The sequence below is a fragment of the Denticeps clupeoides genome, chromosome 3 (genome assembly GCF_900700375.1).
Source record: "Denticeps clupeoides chromosome 3, fDenClu1.1, whole genome shotgun sequence".
Lineage (NCBI taxonomy): Eukaryota > Metazoa > Chordata > Actinopteri > Clupeiformes > Denticipitidae > Denticeps > Denticeps clupeoides.
This window is the reverse complement of record NC_041709.1, coordinates 23205540-23219795: the sequence shown is the minus strand read 5'-3', so window position 1 is coordinate 23219795 and position 14256 is coordinate 23205540. Positions and strand designations below refer to the sequence as shown.

The window sequence follows — 14256 nt, the reverse complement described above, 5'->3', positions numbered from 1 at the left end:
AATGAGCAGAGATTTCACTTGTGCTGATCTCCATCTCATGGTTTTATTGCTAAAAAAAATTCAAGTCATGAACCATTAGAGAATAATTCGAACGTCACCGAACCAACCTCCCAATCTTAACAGAATTTTTTTTTTTTTCAAAAATAAAAAAAAATTATTACGCACAACTGAGTTTCTAAACATTTTGTAGGTTTTAAAGAGTGTATCTCATTCTATGCCCATGGCCAATGAAGCTGAGGTATTCCTTACAGCATCCATTGTCATGGATGAAAGCACCGGCAGCTCCAAAGTCCTATTCGCTGCTTTGTAATGGCATTTCCGCAGCTGCTCGATGTATTCCAATGTATTCGTCTAGCAGGAACCTTCCTGCACAAACCTGTGTGATCTCTGAATCAGCCACAAATCTCTTTAACAGTATGGATAGTCACACTTAAGCTTTCATAAAATATCTAAGGTTTTCATGCCTTTTTCTTTCCCACATTGCTTAAAAATGTGTTATTCCTTTAATTGGGCTTACCTGGCAAAATAATTATCACAGGAGATTTATTTAAGTGATCCGAAGACCACTGAAGCACAATACAGTCCATGAGTTTAATTGTAAAAACTAAATATTTTACACTTCAATATAAATTGCTTTATAATTTGGAACGCGGTGTAGCCAGTCATAATAATCCATAACAATCAGAGTGAAAAGCCAGGAAATAAAACCCACAACCTGTAACTTTCCAGTGTTTTCAGTAGAACCACCAAGAAAACAGGCATCATGAAGCCTCCTCACCTTCACCATGATCAGCCTCCCAGGCCTCCCAAGAGCCGAGGCTTGTGATGAATCTCATTTTCATATACCTGGGAGCTGCAGTTCATCTGCTGCTACATTTCAGCTCAGCCACTTCTACCACATCGTGCAGAGTACCAACATGGGAGCACGACAAACCAAGTCCCCATCACTACTGAATTTTCCAGAGGAACTTTCCTGAGGGATTAATAGCTTTACCAACCTAATACCCCACACAAAGCAAACCAGAGCCACAGCATACACAACACAAAATGCAGGCAGAATATTCATATAATGGAATCATCGGAAAATCAAATAGCACCACATCAATTAGACAGTAGCCTTGTCTTCATCTTCACCACACACGACTGGCTGAGGGCGCGACCCAGAAAAATCACCCGCATGATTGGCTGAGGGCGTGTTCGGGACGACTACCCGCACGATTGTCTGGCTGTTCAGAACAACCCAGCCCAATTTAGCACCATCGTCATTGGAAAACATCTGACCTTGCTTAAAAAAAAAAAATCTGTTTTCTAAGACAGGATAAACACTGATCTTGATGTGGGCACACATGCAGAAAGAAACCGAAAATTTCTCTCTCAATATTCTCACTCACAGCACATAAAACACAAATATTCCAATTCATCTTCCATTCAGAATGATTCTCATACAACTGATTTCCATTCAAATTCTTGGCAAGTCAAAGAATTCTGAAAAAAAAACAATAATACTAGTATAACAATAGAATAATAATATCATTTCAGAAATAAAAAATTGTCAAATTTGTAGAAGAGCTCTTCAGGACAGGAGAAGGGCCCAGATTTCATATGAGTGTAAAGAAGCTCGAACCCCACTCGAACCCTTTTGTGGGTTCTTGGGTTTGTAACACATTTCCTAGAATCCAGCCTTTTCCCGTCCCTTCCACACTTGATAGACATGTCTGAGAGGAAAATAAAATTCACCATGGTAGAAAAAATAAATAGAAATAAAGATGTACACCTCCCCCTTCATCTCCAAACCCCACCCACGCCCCCCAACCTGTCTTCCTTTGAACAGCAAAAATGAAATAGGAAGCAGAGTGAGAGAAAGGCAGCAAGAAAGAAAAACAGGACAGGTATTGCTTGGCCACTCGTTCACTAGAATAAAGTGCTGGCATCACCGGCCATGCCCTGCAGGGCATCTGCTGTAGAGGGTCCAGCCTCTGACCCTGTCGGCCCATCCAGCGGCCCGTCGAAGCCGTGCTCGCTGGCCAGGGCGTCCGCCTCAAGCTTGATGCCATCCGGGAGGAAGCTGGTGTAGGCATCGCCCTCGGCAATCAGTAGTTTCAGTTTGGGGATCCAGCTCTTGCGGACTACCCGGCGTGCATTGGTACACATGTCTGCTGCGATGGCATTCATCTCGCTCTCCTTGAACGTTGGTGCAAAGTTCTGGCAGTAAACTGGAGGTGGTAGAAAGAGAACAGACACTATATACACTCTTGAAGAAAAGTATTCACACTGGTGGATCGTAACCAGGTTATAAATAGAGAATATGCCATTTATGGAAAACCCCATTGTTATGGTTAGAAGCAACTTTGCTCTGCCTGACTATAGTGCCTAGCCTCTGATAAGGGAAGTAAAGATGATGATTACACTGGTTCCTCCAACTCCTTTGGTTTGTTCTTTCACAGCCATTACCTGGGCATCACAGCATCGAGATAAAGTCTGAGAGAGAACGAATACTCACACTTGACAGCATGCAACACGCGGCTGTCCAGTGGCTTGCGGCTGGGGTCATTGGTGGAAGAACGGATGCCTGTCCCGCAGCTGTTGGCCAAAGTGCTCCTACAAAGCACAAGCCATGTTTTCAACATGGACAACCAAATAGCAGAGTCTTGTATACATGATACCTTTGGACCTCTATGATCCTCAGAGCCATGTCATCAAAAAGCAGGAAATGGCTGGGATGAGAATCAGCACATCAAAACCAGAGGCCATGCATCTCTCCAGGTCAGGAGTGGAGCTTGGACTGGCCATGGAGAATGACTTCTGGACAGTCTGAAAACTATTCTGGCAACCCAGGAATAGTTGAGCAATGGACGGAGTATTTTGATGAACCTCTGATCAGGAAGCAGTGGCAGAGAGCAGTGGCTGAGTGGTTCACAGAGGTAAGTCTGGACCATGGCTGGGGTCAATTTGGGACAATGTACGTGATACATGGAATCTTCAGTGCTGCACCGAAGGTGGGTAAAGTGCCTTTGGATTGGGGACTGCCACCCAAGTCTGCCATGTTTAAATAAAGAGACCAGAGAGTGTGCTTCAACTATCATTTTTCTTTGACATCCTGGGATTGTAACAAATGTAAATGATTCCTATTAGTAAATTACGTCTCACTGTGCTCTATTCAAAAGTGAACACACCTCCTTCTAAAGAAATAAACCCTCCTGCAAACACACACACACACACTCACCTGTCAAAGAAAGAGGCCAGTAGCCTGCGGAGCAGCACTTTGTGGCGGGTGCCAGCGCTAACATGGCAGTTCATCAGCTGTGCCCGCGAGATAAAGACACTGGTTCCCGACACCAGCTCCAGCTTTTCGGCCGGGTCGCCCTCTTCATACAACTTGGGGTGGCAGCGGTTGCCAATCTGGGCTATGAGCTCAGCGGGCAGGGAGGCCAGGTCCTGGCGCACACGCACCCTTCCTCGCGTGTCTGCTGAGAGGTGGTCAGGCAGGGCGTCCACACGATCTCCTGCTGGGACACGCGTACACACCACATCATACATATGATCAGGTATGGAGCAGGCTTAGCCTGTCTCGTAAAATCGCTGAGTGACTCTATAGGAGACGGGGGCTGATTGACGTCGCTGCTTCACACTTCCACACTTCCTTTCCAACATTGCGCTACCAGCCTAGATAACTCCAACTACCTGAATAAACTCCCCCGCTACATATTCATATTCACTATCCCCCCATATTCATATTCCCTATCTGTTTCCTCTGGAAAATCACCCATGAATGGTAGCGGCAGGTTGGAAAGGACACAGCTTCAGACCAAACCAGTAGTCCGTAAAATATCAGGATAGATCAGTAATAGTCCCACCCACTTACTTTGATGGGTCATGTATGTATATTAGTGGTGGGCCATTATCGGCGTTAACGTGCTGCGTTAACGTGAGACTCTTATCGGGCGATAAAAAAAATATCGCCGTTAATCTATTCACAAAGTTGGGTTGGGAGCTGGGTCTATACTACACAAGCTATTGTGCCGGAGTTAAATGGTTACACTACATTTATAAGTATATTTCTTCTTTCTTGTGTCTTTTATTTTCTTATTTTCTAAAGACTTTTATTTTGTTTTTGAGACCCGGTTCAGGTCTCTTGGACACATGGCGTGAGTTGTGAGGTGCGTGTGCAAAAAGTTTTTTCTTTCATTTTAATTTATGTACATATTAGGAATATTTTGCATGTGTGTTATTTTGTGTTATATTTTTTATGTTCTTTTAATACTGTATATTGTAGAGAGAGGTGCAGAAAGACGCGATGTGTGACGCGATGTTCTGACGCGACCTTGCTTTTTGTACAGAATTCACTTTGCACAGAAAATCTCTTGGGTGTCAGCTCATCATTTGCGGTTCAAGAAACGAAATCAAAAAGTTACACAACGCAGAAGAAGAACCGCTACCCTATGATGACTTTCACCTTGATATTTTAGCGCGGATGTATACCTAGCCGAATTGCACTGTAGGGGGCGAGAACGAGTCTTCGATCTGTGAAATTACCACATCAAACGTGACGTGCTAACATGGATGCAGCTATTTAACTGAATAAACAGTTGGTAAACACAAGTACATCTTATTGAACATAATTTATTTTCATCACCAATTATCATAGTAGAACAGCTTTCTCAAGCAGTTTGTGATGCATTTTGGAAACAGGAGATGAGCCCCTGGTCTAATGCGCCACCTGGCTTGAGAAACCCGTTCTCAAAGACTTACTTTTAGTCATTATTTGGGTAGCACACATATTCTGAATACCTTCGGCAGAATTCAAATGAGCCATTTTAATCTAGAGTAATCTAGATTACTCTAGATTAATCTACATTAATTCCAAGATTACAGTGAGATTGATCTAGATTAAGAAAATTAATCTATGGCCACCTCTAATGTATATATATATATATATAAAAACACACCAGCCTATAAACCAGAGGACCACAAAGTCCCAGGTTCAAACCCTACTTACTACCATTGTGTCCCTGAGTGTCTCCAGGGTGTCACTGCTAAATGCCATAAATGTAATTGTCATTAGTGAGGATGGATGTGATCAGTAGTAGTGTCTGCTTACCTCCTCTACACGGCAAGTGTGTTGTGTGAATGACGCATTTGTAAAAGAAATCTGTTATGTGCTACATATGAAGTCGACTTCTTCACCCCGGTGTCGGACTCACCAGTGGCTCCCACGTTCAGCATACTATACATGGTGTACATGTTGCAGATCTGCCGGTACTGTTCCTCAGCATCATCAGTCATCTCCTCCTCCTCTTCCTCGTCGTGGTAGGAGATGGGCGAGTCGCTGGTATAGACGCTGAGGGTGCCAGGACTGGTGCCCTCTGAGGTGCTGTGGGTGTTGCTGCCGCCATTGTTATTAATGGCACCGCCAGCGACCCCACATCCGGCTGTCCCCACCCCCACTAGCGCTGCTCCTGCTTGGGCAGTGCCACCTCCCCGCGCCTCTGGCTGTCGCGGTCTCTTGCGAGATGCGGGCGGCCTTTCTGGTGCCTCCACCACCTCCCCCACCTGGGCCTCCACCACCTTCACGGTTCCCCCCTTCCCACAAGCGTTTAGCCACCGGTGTGCAGAGCACCGAGTAGGAGTTCACATCCAGTTGCTGCTGCTGGAGTGTCTGCTCCGCCTTTGCCCGGCTGGCCAGCGGTAAAGGGGTGACACAGGAGGCGGGCCTGGTCACCGCTGCTGGTGGCGCAACAGGGCTCTGGGGCTCCGAGGGCGGGGTCTCCTCCGCGTGCAGCCCCTGCGAGTCGCAGCTTGGCGAGCTGACCTTCAGGAAGAACTCGGTGCCCTTCTCCATGATCTGCTGGATCTGCAGGAAGCCGGCGGTGTACATGAGCAGGAACTGGTCGCCCACGTTCATGCTGAGACGGCCGGTGTAACAGAAGGTCAGGATCTGCTGGAAGCTCTGCGGCTGCACAGCCGGTGGAAGCTCCACCACCAGCGCGCTCTTGCCGCCGCCGCCCATGGTTCCGTCCGTCCCGTTGGCATTGAAGAGGTCGCGGAAGTAGGAGCTGCTGGCTGCCAGCACAGCGCGATGCGCTTTAAAGGCGTGGCCCTTCACCATTATGGACACATCGCAGTACAATCCCTGCAGCCGCTGTTCATTCAGACACTCCAGGACGTTGTTGCCAAAATTGGGAATAGCCATCTGCAGCATCTGAGCCATAGTGCCACGCCCCAAACGGCACTACAGAGTCTAAAAAGGTCAAACAAAGAGAGTTCGTGTCAAAAATAAGCACACACTAAACGGAGGAGAAAGGGAGGAGATGAACACTGAGTGTGTGGCGTGATGACACGTGGAAGTAGCCTCACACACTCGCCTCAGAAGACCGCAAAGTCACAGGTTCAAATCCCACTTACTACCATCATGTCCCTGAGCAAAACACTTAACACTGAGTGTCTCCAGGGGGGGACTGTCCCTGTCACTACTGAAAGTCGCTATGGATAAGGGTAGTCTGGTAAACGCTGCAAATGTAAATCTAGGGAGTTTAAATAGTGCAGAATGAGGAAGTATGGTGTGTCAGATTATACCTACAGGTTGCTCCCCTATTTAAAGCGTTGCTTATAAAACCTCATTAAAGTTAATCTGCAACAGATAAGAGGGGTTGTAGTACTGTACTACTGGATTGTGATGTTAGCGAACATGTATATTAGATGTAGTTCATCCACAAAATTTGATTTCAGGACGGAGGGATGTAGTGGGGCTTTGTTGATCCAGAGGGAAAGTAAGGGACTGATTTTAAATACATTTTATTCACGTGCATAGATAGGTGCATCTATACCAGGTATAAACACCACATCATCTCTACTAAGTGAAGCCGCCAGAGGTCTATCATCTCAGTAGGCTGCTGACCTTTACTCAGGCGGGTTGGATCGTGCGGCAGGACCTTTTGTCGTGATTGGTGTAGTATGTAAATTTATTGATTATTTCATTACTTAATTAACAGCAGGTCTACCTTGCTGAATATTAACAATTACATTTAATGATTTAGTGAAGGTCTACTGGAATCTGATGCCACCCTTTTTTGGTGTTTATTTTTATCTTATTGTCATTTTAAAATATAAAAAAATATATTATATCTAGAATTGAATAAATAAAAACTTATATTATCATTATTTATTTATCATTCATTCAGATTTATCTGAAGAATCTTCTGAAATGAAAGAATCAGTCAGTGAAACTCTCAGTAGAAACAGAATTGGCAGACTATACTGCTAAGTAGACTAAAACTGAATTGTGCTCAGTTGAATAAATCACACAAATTTCTGGCAGATATTTTGGTCACTTTTGAATGCTGGTGGTGCTTTTATTCTAGTGGTAGCAGGAGACAACCCACACAAGTGCTGTGCCTGTCAGCATAGCGTCCAGAGCATGAAGGCGCTACCAGGAAACAGGCCAGTACATCAGGACACATGGAGGAGGCCATAGGGGGACAACTCAGCAGCAGGGCTGCTACCTCCACCTTTGTGCAAGGAGGAACAGGAAGAGCACTGCCAGAACCCTGCAAAATTACCTCCAGTAGGCCACAAGTGTGTAAAGTATATGATGAAAATATTTCATTAATTCTGATCTAGGTTGCCTTCTTTTTGTATTACGTTTATTACTTTGAGCAGTGTATACACACACACACACACATACACAAAAAAAGAGAGATGAACAAGAGAAAAATTCTCTCACATCACCTCATTTCTGTTTTGTAGAAAATCTATTTAAGTCACTGCTTGAATTATTCATGTCATAGACAAGCACAAGTCACACCGCCTACCCCAATTTAACCCCTCCTTATCCCTTCTTAACAACACCTTTTCCGTACAAAAAAACTTCCTGAGGATTATGCTTCTGTTCCTGGAGGGATACTTTAGATCAAATTAAGAAGCAGAAAATTAATTTGGACGTCACAGTAGAAAAAATTATTTAATTTTATGAATACATAACCATAAACCATAACAACCCATTGTCACTAATAAAACAGCACAATATAAGATGAAAATTACAAAAGCAAATACAAAACATAATCTTATTTCAGTAACTCAACCAAAACACACACACACACACACACACACAAATTAAACTCTGGATGTAAATGTGAGCCTGTGAGGCCTGTGAACTTGGCCTGTGAGGTACTGTGATACTTATCTGGATCAAATACCATATAATCAGTGAAGTCTAATTTAATCTCATTACCTGGATGAAACTATATGAAATTGCAGATTGAAAAATTGTGCCTGCACACTAGTTACAATACCAACAACATTTTAAAAAAGAGTACAGAAATCGTAAATGGATCTGACAGATGCATGCGTAAGAACTGACCACATCCCTTCATTCCTTAAACAGCCATAAACCCAATTACAAAAAAGCCTGACTTAGGCACAAAAGAAATCTCAAATTACTGCCCAATTTCTAATTTAGCCTTTTTGGGGAAAATGACAGAGAAAAAGCTCAACAGCTCCTGAATTTCCTAGAAGAGATCAGCATTCTTTATGCATTCCAGTCAGTTTTTAGAACAACACGGAAACAGCCCTCATCACAGTGAGATCTGCTTATATCATCTGACAATGACTGCATTTCTACTCGATCTCAGGGCAACATTTGATACTGTCTGCCACTGCATTCTACCAAACAGGTAAAACAATCTTGTGGGAATCAGAGGCTGTGCACCTGAACTTGAATTTATCACATATCCAACTGGTCGATACACTTCTGTTAATATCAATGGTGAATGTTCTGCAAAAGCATGTCAAATATGGAGCACCCCAAGGATCCATACTAGGACCAACATTGATCTCTCTGTTACCACATGGAAACATAAAGCGAACAGAATCTCATCTTCCACTGTTATTCAGATGATACACAACTGTACACAACTGCACATCACCAGGTGTGATGATATTGAATTATCTTAAATTGAAAACTGTATACTGTATATTAAAGTCAGGATGAAAGCAAGAAGAAGGAATCTATCAGATTTTTTCAGTCAATATGGATGGTATCCTAACAACTAAATAGGATGTATTAGAAATAATAATTAACAGTGGTCTGGCCTTTGAAAATCGCATATATATTTGTAAGACTGATTTATTTCAACTCAGTAATATTTAAGGTAAGGTAAGACAGACACTTACTAAGCATGATACAGAAAAACTGTCTAGAATTGAGTAGTGTAATGCTCTACATATTTGATGCTCAGCATCATCTCTCAGTAAACTTCAACAGGTTTAAAATGCTGCCACAAGAACAAGAAAGTTTGAAAACAATATTCTGATTCTGCCTCCACTGTATTGGACACCTGTACAATTTCGTACTGACTATAAAATACTGCTACTGACATGAATGAGTAATCTTTATTGGTCCAGTGGTGGACTCATTGCCCTGCTAATGTCCAGAATTCAGTCAATATTTACGTCCAGGCCAAAGACACGTCTTTTTAACAGTTAAACCCACATATACTATCATCGATCACCTCATCAAGGCTTAATAAATAAACCACCGGAGCCATGTTGCACTCAGCATCTACCATAACCACTCAGTCCGAGCCACCCTTGTCTAATCTGTCTTTCTCTGAGCAACTCTAGATCCTGGTTCCCGACACTGAGCTGCTGCTGAGATGTACCAGATGTACATGTATCAGAGGGCCCCCTAGCACCATAACAACTGAAGTTAGAGGAATCGTCCAATGGACCAGTAGCATCATAATGGACATAGACTGTGGACCATACCTTCAAACATGGACAGAGCTTTTCTCAAATTCCCCATGTTGCACTAGCCTGGAAAGGGCTGCCTCTCATGGAAGGCTTCTTCCATGTTTTTCTCCGAGGGAGATTTTTCTTATGCACAGAGAGGGTCTATGTTTGGGAGGGGACTGTAAGTGTATGTTAAAGCCCATAGAGACTTAATGTATGTTATAGTTTGCTAAATAAGTGAAAGTGAAGTGACACTGCAGCACAGCACACGGTGACCCAGTGAAACGTGTCCTCTGCTTTTAACCATCACCCTTGGTGAGCAGGCGCCAGAGGAGCAGTGTGTGGGGACGGTGCCATGCTCAGTGGCACCTTGATAGATTTCGGGGCCGCTTCCGTACCTGCTAGGCTGCCACCGCCCCCGATAAGGAACAAATGTCATTGTTGTAGCAAGGTTTCGTCCAGAAAGGCGCTGAACTTATATTGCTTCCATGCAGAAGCATATGGTTTCAGGTGACTGGTTTCCAGTGCCGCAGGAGGTACTCTCTCTACGGTTTGGCAGCATGAATTGTTAAAGCTGTCAGCTGCTTGCTGGATGTATTGTCATAGCAACAAATCCTAAACCTCAAACCTGCTGAGCGAGGACCGAACCTGAGGACATCCATTCGTACTGATAAATGCTAGAAGTTCTGCATGATCTTCGATGAATGTCATGGGGTGTGGTGACCCCATGAACCGTGAACCACGACCCCGAAGGTTCAGTGTTACTTACAGTCATCACTGGTTTAAAAGAAAACGCCATTTCACCAAGTCCACAATAATAATAATAATGATGATGATAAACGTATGCAAAACATATTTACCATCTACCCGAAGGCTCCTTGGCTATGGAGACACCCGAGGAGGCGTTAAAGCTCCCCGTCCGTGAAGAAGCCGCTACCACCGGAGTCTCAGGCCGTCGGCGTTGCTCCTGATCCCGTCTGGCGCGGAGCTCTTAATAATAATAATAATAATAATTATTATTATAATTATAATTATAATAATAATAGGATTGGGTAGAGTGCAGCGCGGATGTAGCGCGTCGTGCCGCGGGAGTCCGGAGGTTGAATATAGTCCCAGAAATAAATGATGAAGGAATCCTCCTCCTCCTCCTCCTCCTCCTCCTCCTCCTCCTCCTCCTCCGCGCGTGGCCTACAGGCGCATTTGCCCCCGTCCTCGCGCCGCACGCCTTTTAAAACCACCACCCCGCACCCGACTCCTCGGCATCATGGCGGTTTTTCGCGACGGGGGTGGGCGGGGTCTTTCCCGACACCGACAGGTCATCCCGGGACAGGCGGGGGGGGGTCAGGAGCCGCCAGACTGGGGGGGGGGGGGGTCGCAGACAAGACGCCCACTTAGCGCGCATGCGCGGTGTCTCCGTCTGGGGAACTAACTGCGACGTTCAAGTTCAGAGCCAAGAGAATCCTCCTCCTCATCATCATCATCATCAATCCTCGTACTTCAGTAAATGTAGGAATTCTGAGTGAATCCCCTGACTTTCCAAGCCTCGTCACCCCCTCATTTTTTTATTTTTAGGGCAAAAACAAAGCCTGCAAAGAATGCTGTAAATGTCTGATAAATGCTGTAAATGCAAAAACAAAGCCCTATTGTTTTCTGGGTTTTTTTTGCAAAGATTATTAGGGCCCGAACACCGAAGGTTCAAAGGAAATTTCATTTACGTTTTACATTTACAGCATTTATCAGACGCCCTTATCCAGAGCGACTTACAATCAGTAGTGACAGGGACAGTCCCCCCCCTGGAGACACTCAGGGTTAAGTGTCTTGCTCAGGGACACAATGGTAGTAATTTGGATTTTAACCTGGGGCTTCTGGTTCATAGGCGAGTGTGTTACCACTAGACTACTACCATCCTAATTTCATTATTAAGACAAACATTTCTCTCAAATCCGTACAGCTAATATCGATCGGTTAATGTATCCATCCATGGCGAAGGGTCCTAAACGGCGTTTGGCCAGCATGAGGACAAGAAGTTGAAGGTGATAATTTGTGAAGCTTTTGTCTGTGACTTGAAGTGGCAGGATCAGAAAAATCACATTTGTCTGTGACTAAAAGAAATCTTTTAGTGCAGTAAACATATTCGGGGTGACGCATGTAAAAAGTGTTTGCAGAAAGTGTGAGCTTTTAGTCCTCTGATACGTTTCTTCAAAATCATGTGAAATTTGGGCAAGATGTTGTCATGGATGTTTCTTTTTTTCTCTCTCCTAGAGTTTTTTTTTGTGTGGACTTTTTCCACAGAAGGGTCAAGTGTGGGGGTGTCACCTGTACGGCAGGTCAAAGCCCATTGAGACGTACTGTATGTGATTTTGGGATATATAAGAAATAAATGTTGTTGTCAAGAAGTTTCATTTGAAGCACTTAATGCGGACATTTTAAACACGGAGCGTGTGTTATTTTCTTCCTGTGAAAGTGAAAGATACACAGCACAGCACACAACGAAATGTGTCCTCTGTATTTAACCATTACTCTTGGTGAGCACTGGGCAGCCGTTCCACAGACGGAGTGGCGAGGGTTTAAAGTGAAATGAAAGTGAAGTGATTGTCATTGTGAAACACTGCAGCACAGCACATGGTGACACAACATAATGTGTCCTCTGTATTTAACCATCACCCTTTCTGAGCAGTGGGCAGACATGACAGGCGCCCGGGGAGCAGTGTGTGGGGACGGTGCTTTGCTCAGTGGCACCTCAGTGGCACCTCAGTGGCACCTTGGAGGACCAGGATTCAAACCTTCTGATTACGGGGCTGCTTCCTTAACCGCTAGGCCACCACTGCCCCTGTACATGCACCAAACATCCACCACTGCCCCCTACATGCACCAAACCTGGTACACACACATGTCATCTTAAGACAAACACGTCAGAGACTGAACAGCGCACACGCGGCGATGTTATGTATTCCAATTTCAATTCGATCGTGGCGTGAACGCGTGGAAATATGAGCAGGCGTGAGAGTGGAGAACAGTTGGATCCTGACGGCACATCTCTCAGTCCCTCCTCTCCTCATGTCGGCTAATTTTCTGTGGAAAAGAAAATCTAAAACTGTTTGTAACTGTAAATAAAGGTTCTGTACAGGGCATTGCGCTGTATGTTTACTGTATAAATTCTTATTTCATGCCATATAATGCACAATAATTATTTGTGGACTTTTTTTTCCACAATTGAGGTATGCCCACAATGTAAACTACATATCTGAAAATCTGAAAAAATATCAAATACTTATTTTTCCTACTGTCATCTGCTTTTTATTGGCATCAAATTGTAAAAAAAAAAAAAAAAGTTAATCAGTTTGAACATTAGATATCTTGTCTTCGTACTGAATATAGGTTGAAAAGGATTTACGCCTAATACAATTGGTGTTGTTCTCCTGTAACAATAGGGTTTCTTCACAAGATATTTTAAATGTTTAATTCATAAATAAATACATAAAAAGTAAAATGAATAGAAAAGTGGCGTCTTTCCCGTAAACATTTTAACTACTAAATTACTACATTTATGTGAATAAATGTACTGATTTATGTAAATGTCCGAGCCGCCAAGGTGCCACTGAGGTGCTACTGTGCAAGGTACCGTCCCCACACACTGCTCCCCGGACGCCTGTCATGGCTGCCCACTGCTCACCAAGGGTGATGGTTAAAAGCAGAGGACACATTTCACCGTGTCACTGTCTGCTGTGCTGCAGCGTTTCACAATGACAATAACTTCACTTTCACCCTTTTCATGTTACAGAATGTAAAGAATGATAATATTGACCAAAGTGGCTGAAGTGCTCGATCTACTGTGCAAAATCCATCCAAGCAAATCTGGAGACCAACCTCTCTTCATCCTAAATATATAAAAAAAATTCTAATTTCTGCCTCATTCATGGGCGTCGTTTCAACATCTCTGTAATTTCTGTAATTTGTAATTTGCCTCCAGGGTTGGAATCCACTGACAGATCCCACTCACCAGTGTTGAATAGGATGCTGGTGACACTGGCGAATCTTCCAGGCGTCCGACTATCGTCAGACTGTCTCTGTACACCCAGCGGTGAAGAAAACACTTTATCACTGCAGCTGTGCACAAGTTGGAAAGTTAACCTGTCAAAAGTTTGGACACGCCATCTCATTCAACAGTTTGTTTTAATTTTTTTCTACATTGTATATTAATATGGAAGGCATACAAACAATGACGGAACAGATATGGAATTATGTTGTAAACAGACAGTGGGGGGGAAGTCCCTCTCATTCTCAGTTCCATTGGTCTAGCGTCCAATCCTCAATTTCTTGGCCCACGTTCTTTCTCAGAAGTGGCTTCTTTTGCAGCATTTGGACCGTTCAGGCTTAGAACCCATGACCTTTCTGATTACAGGACCCGCTAGGCCACCACCGCCCCTGTGGTGCATTTACATGACCTCTAACCTGAGCCCTGTGGCCCTGCCATTCACAATTTTTTCTATATTTGGCCCTCACTGAAAAAAAGAGAGAGCGAGAAACAGA

General features: G+C 44.0%; 1 protein-coding gene across 1 annotated transcript; it reads right to left on the bottom strand.

Moving 5' to 3' along the window:
- Positions 1-1869: 1869 nt before the first annotated feature.
- On the bottom strand, positions 1870-10856 carry nacc1b (nucleus accumbens associated 1, BEN and BTB (POZ) domain containing b). The gene is given in 6 exon segments (XM_028973690.1): positions 1870-2213; positions 2501-2598; positions 3224-3503; positions 5202-5506; positions 5508-6238; positions 10587-10856. Coding segments are annotated over 5 exon segments (1686 nt in total). The 5' UTR covers positions 6209-6238; positions 10587-10856; the 3' UTR covers positions 1870-1911.
- Between the last annotated feature and the right edge of the window lie 3400 nt (positions 10857-14256).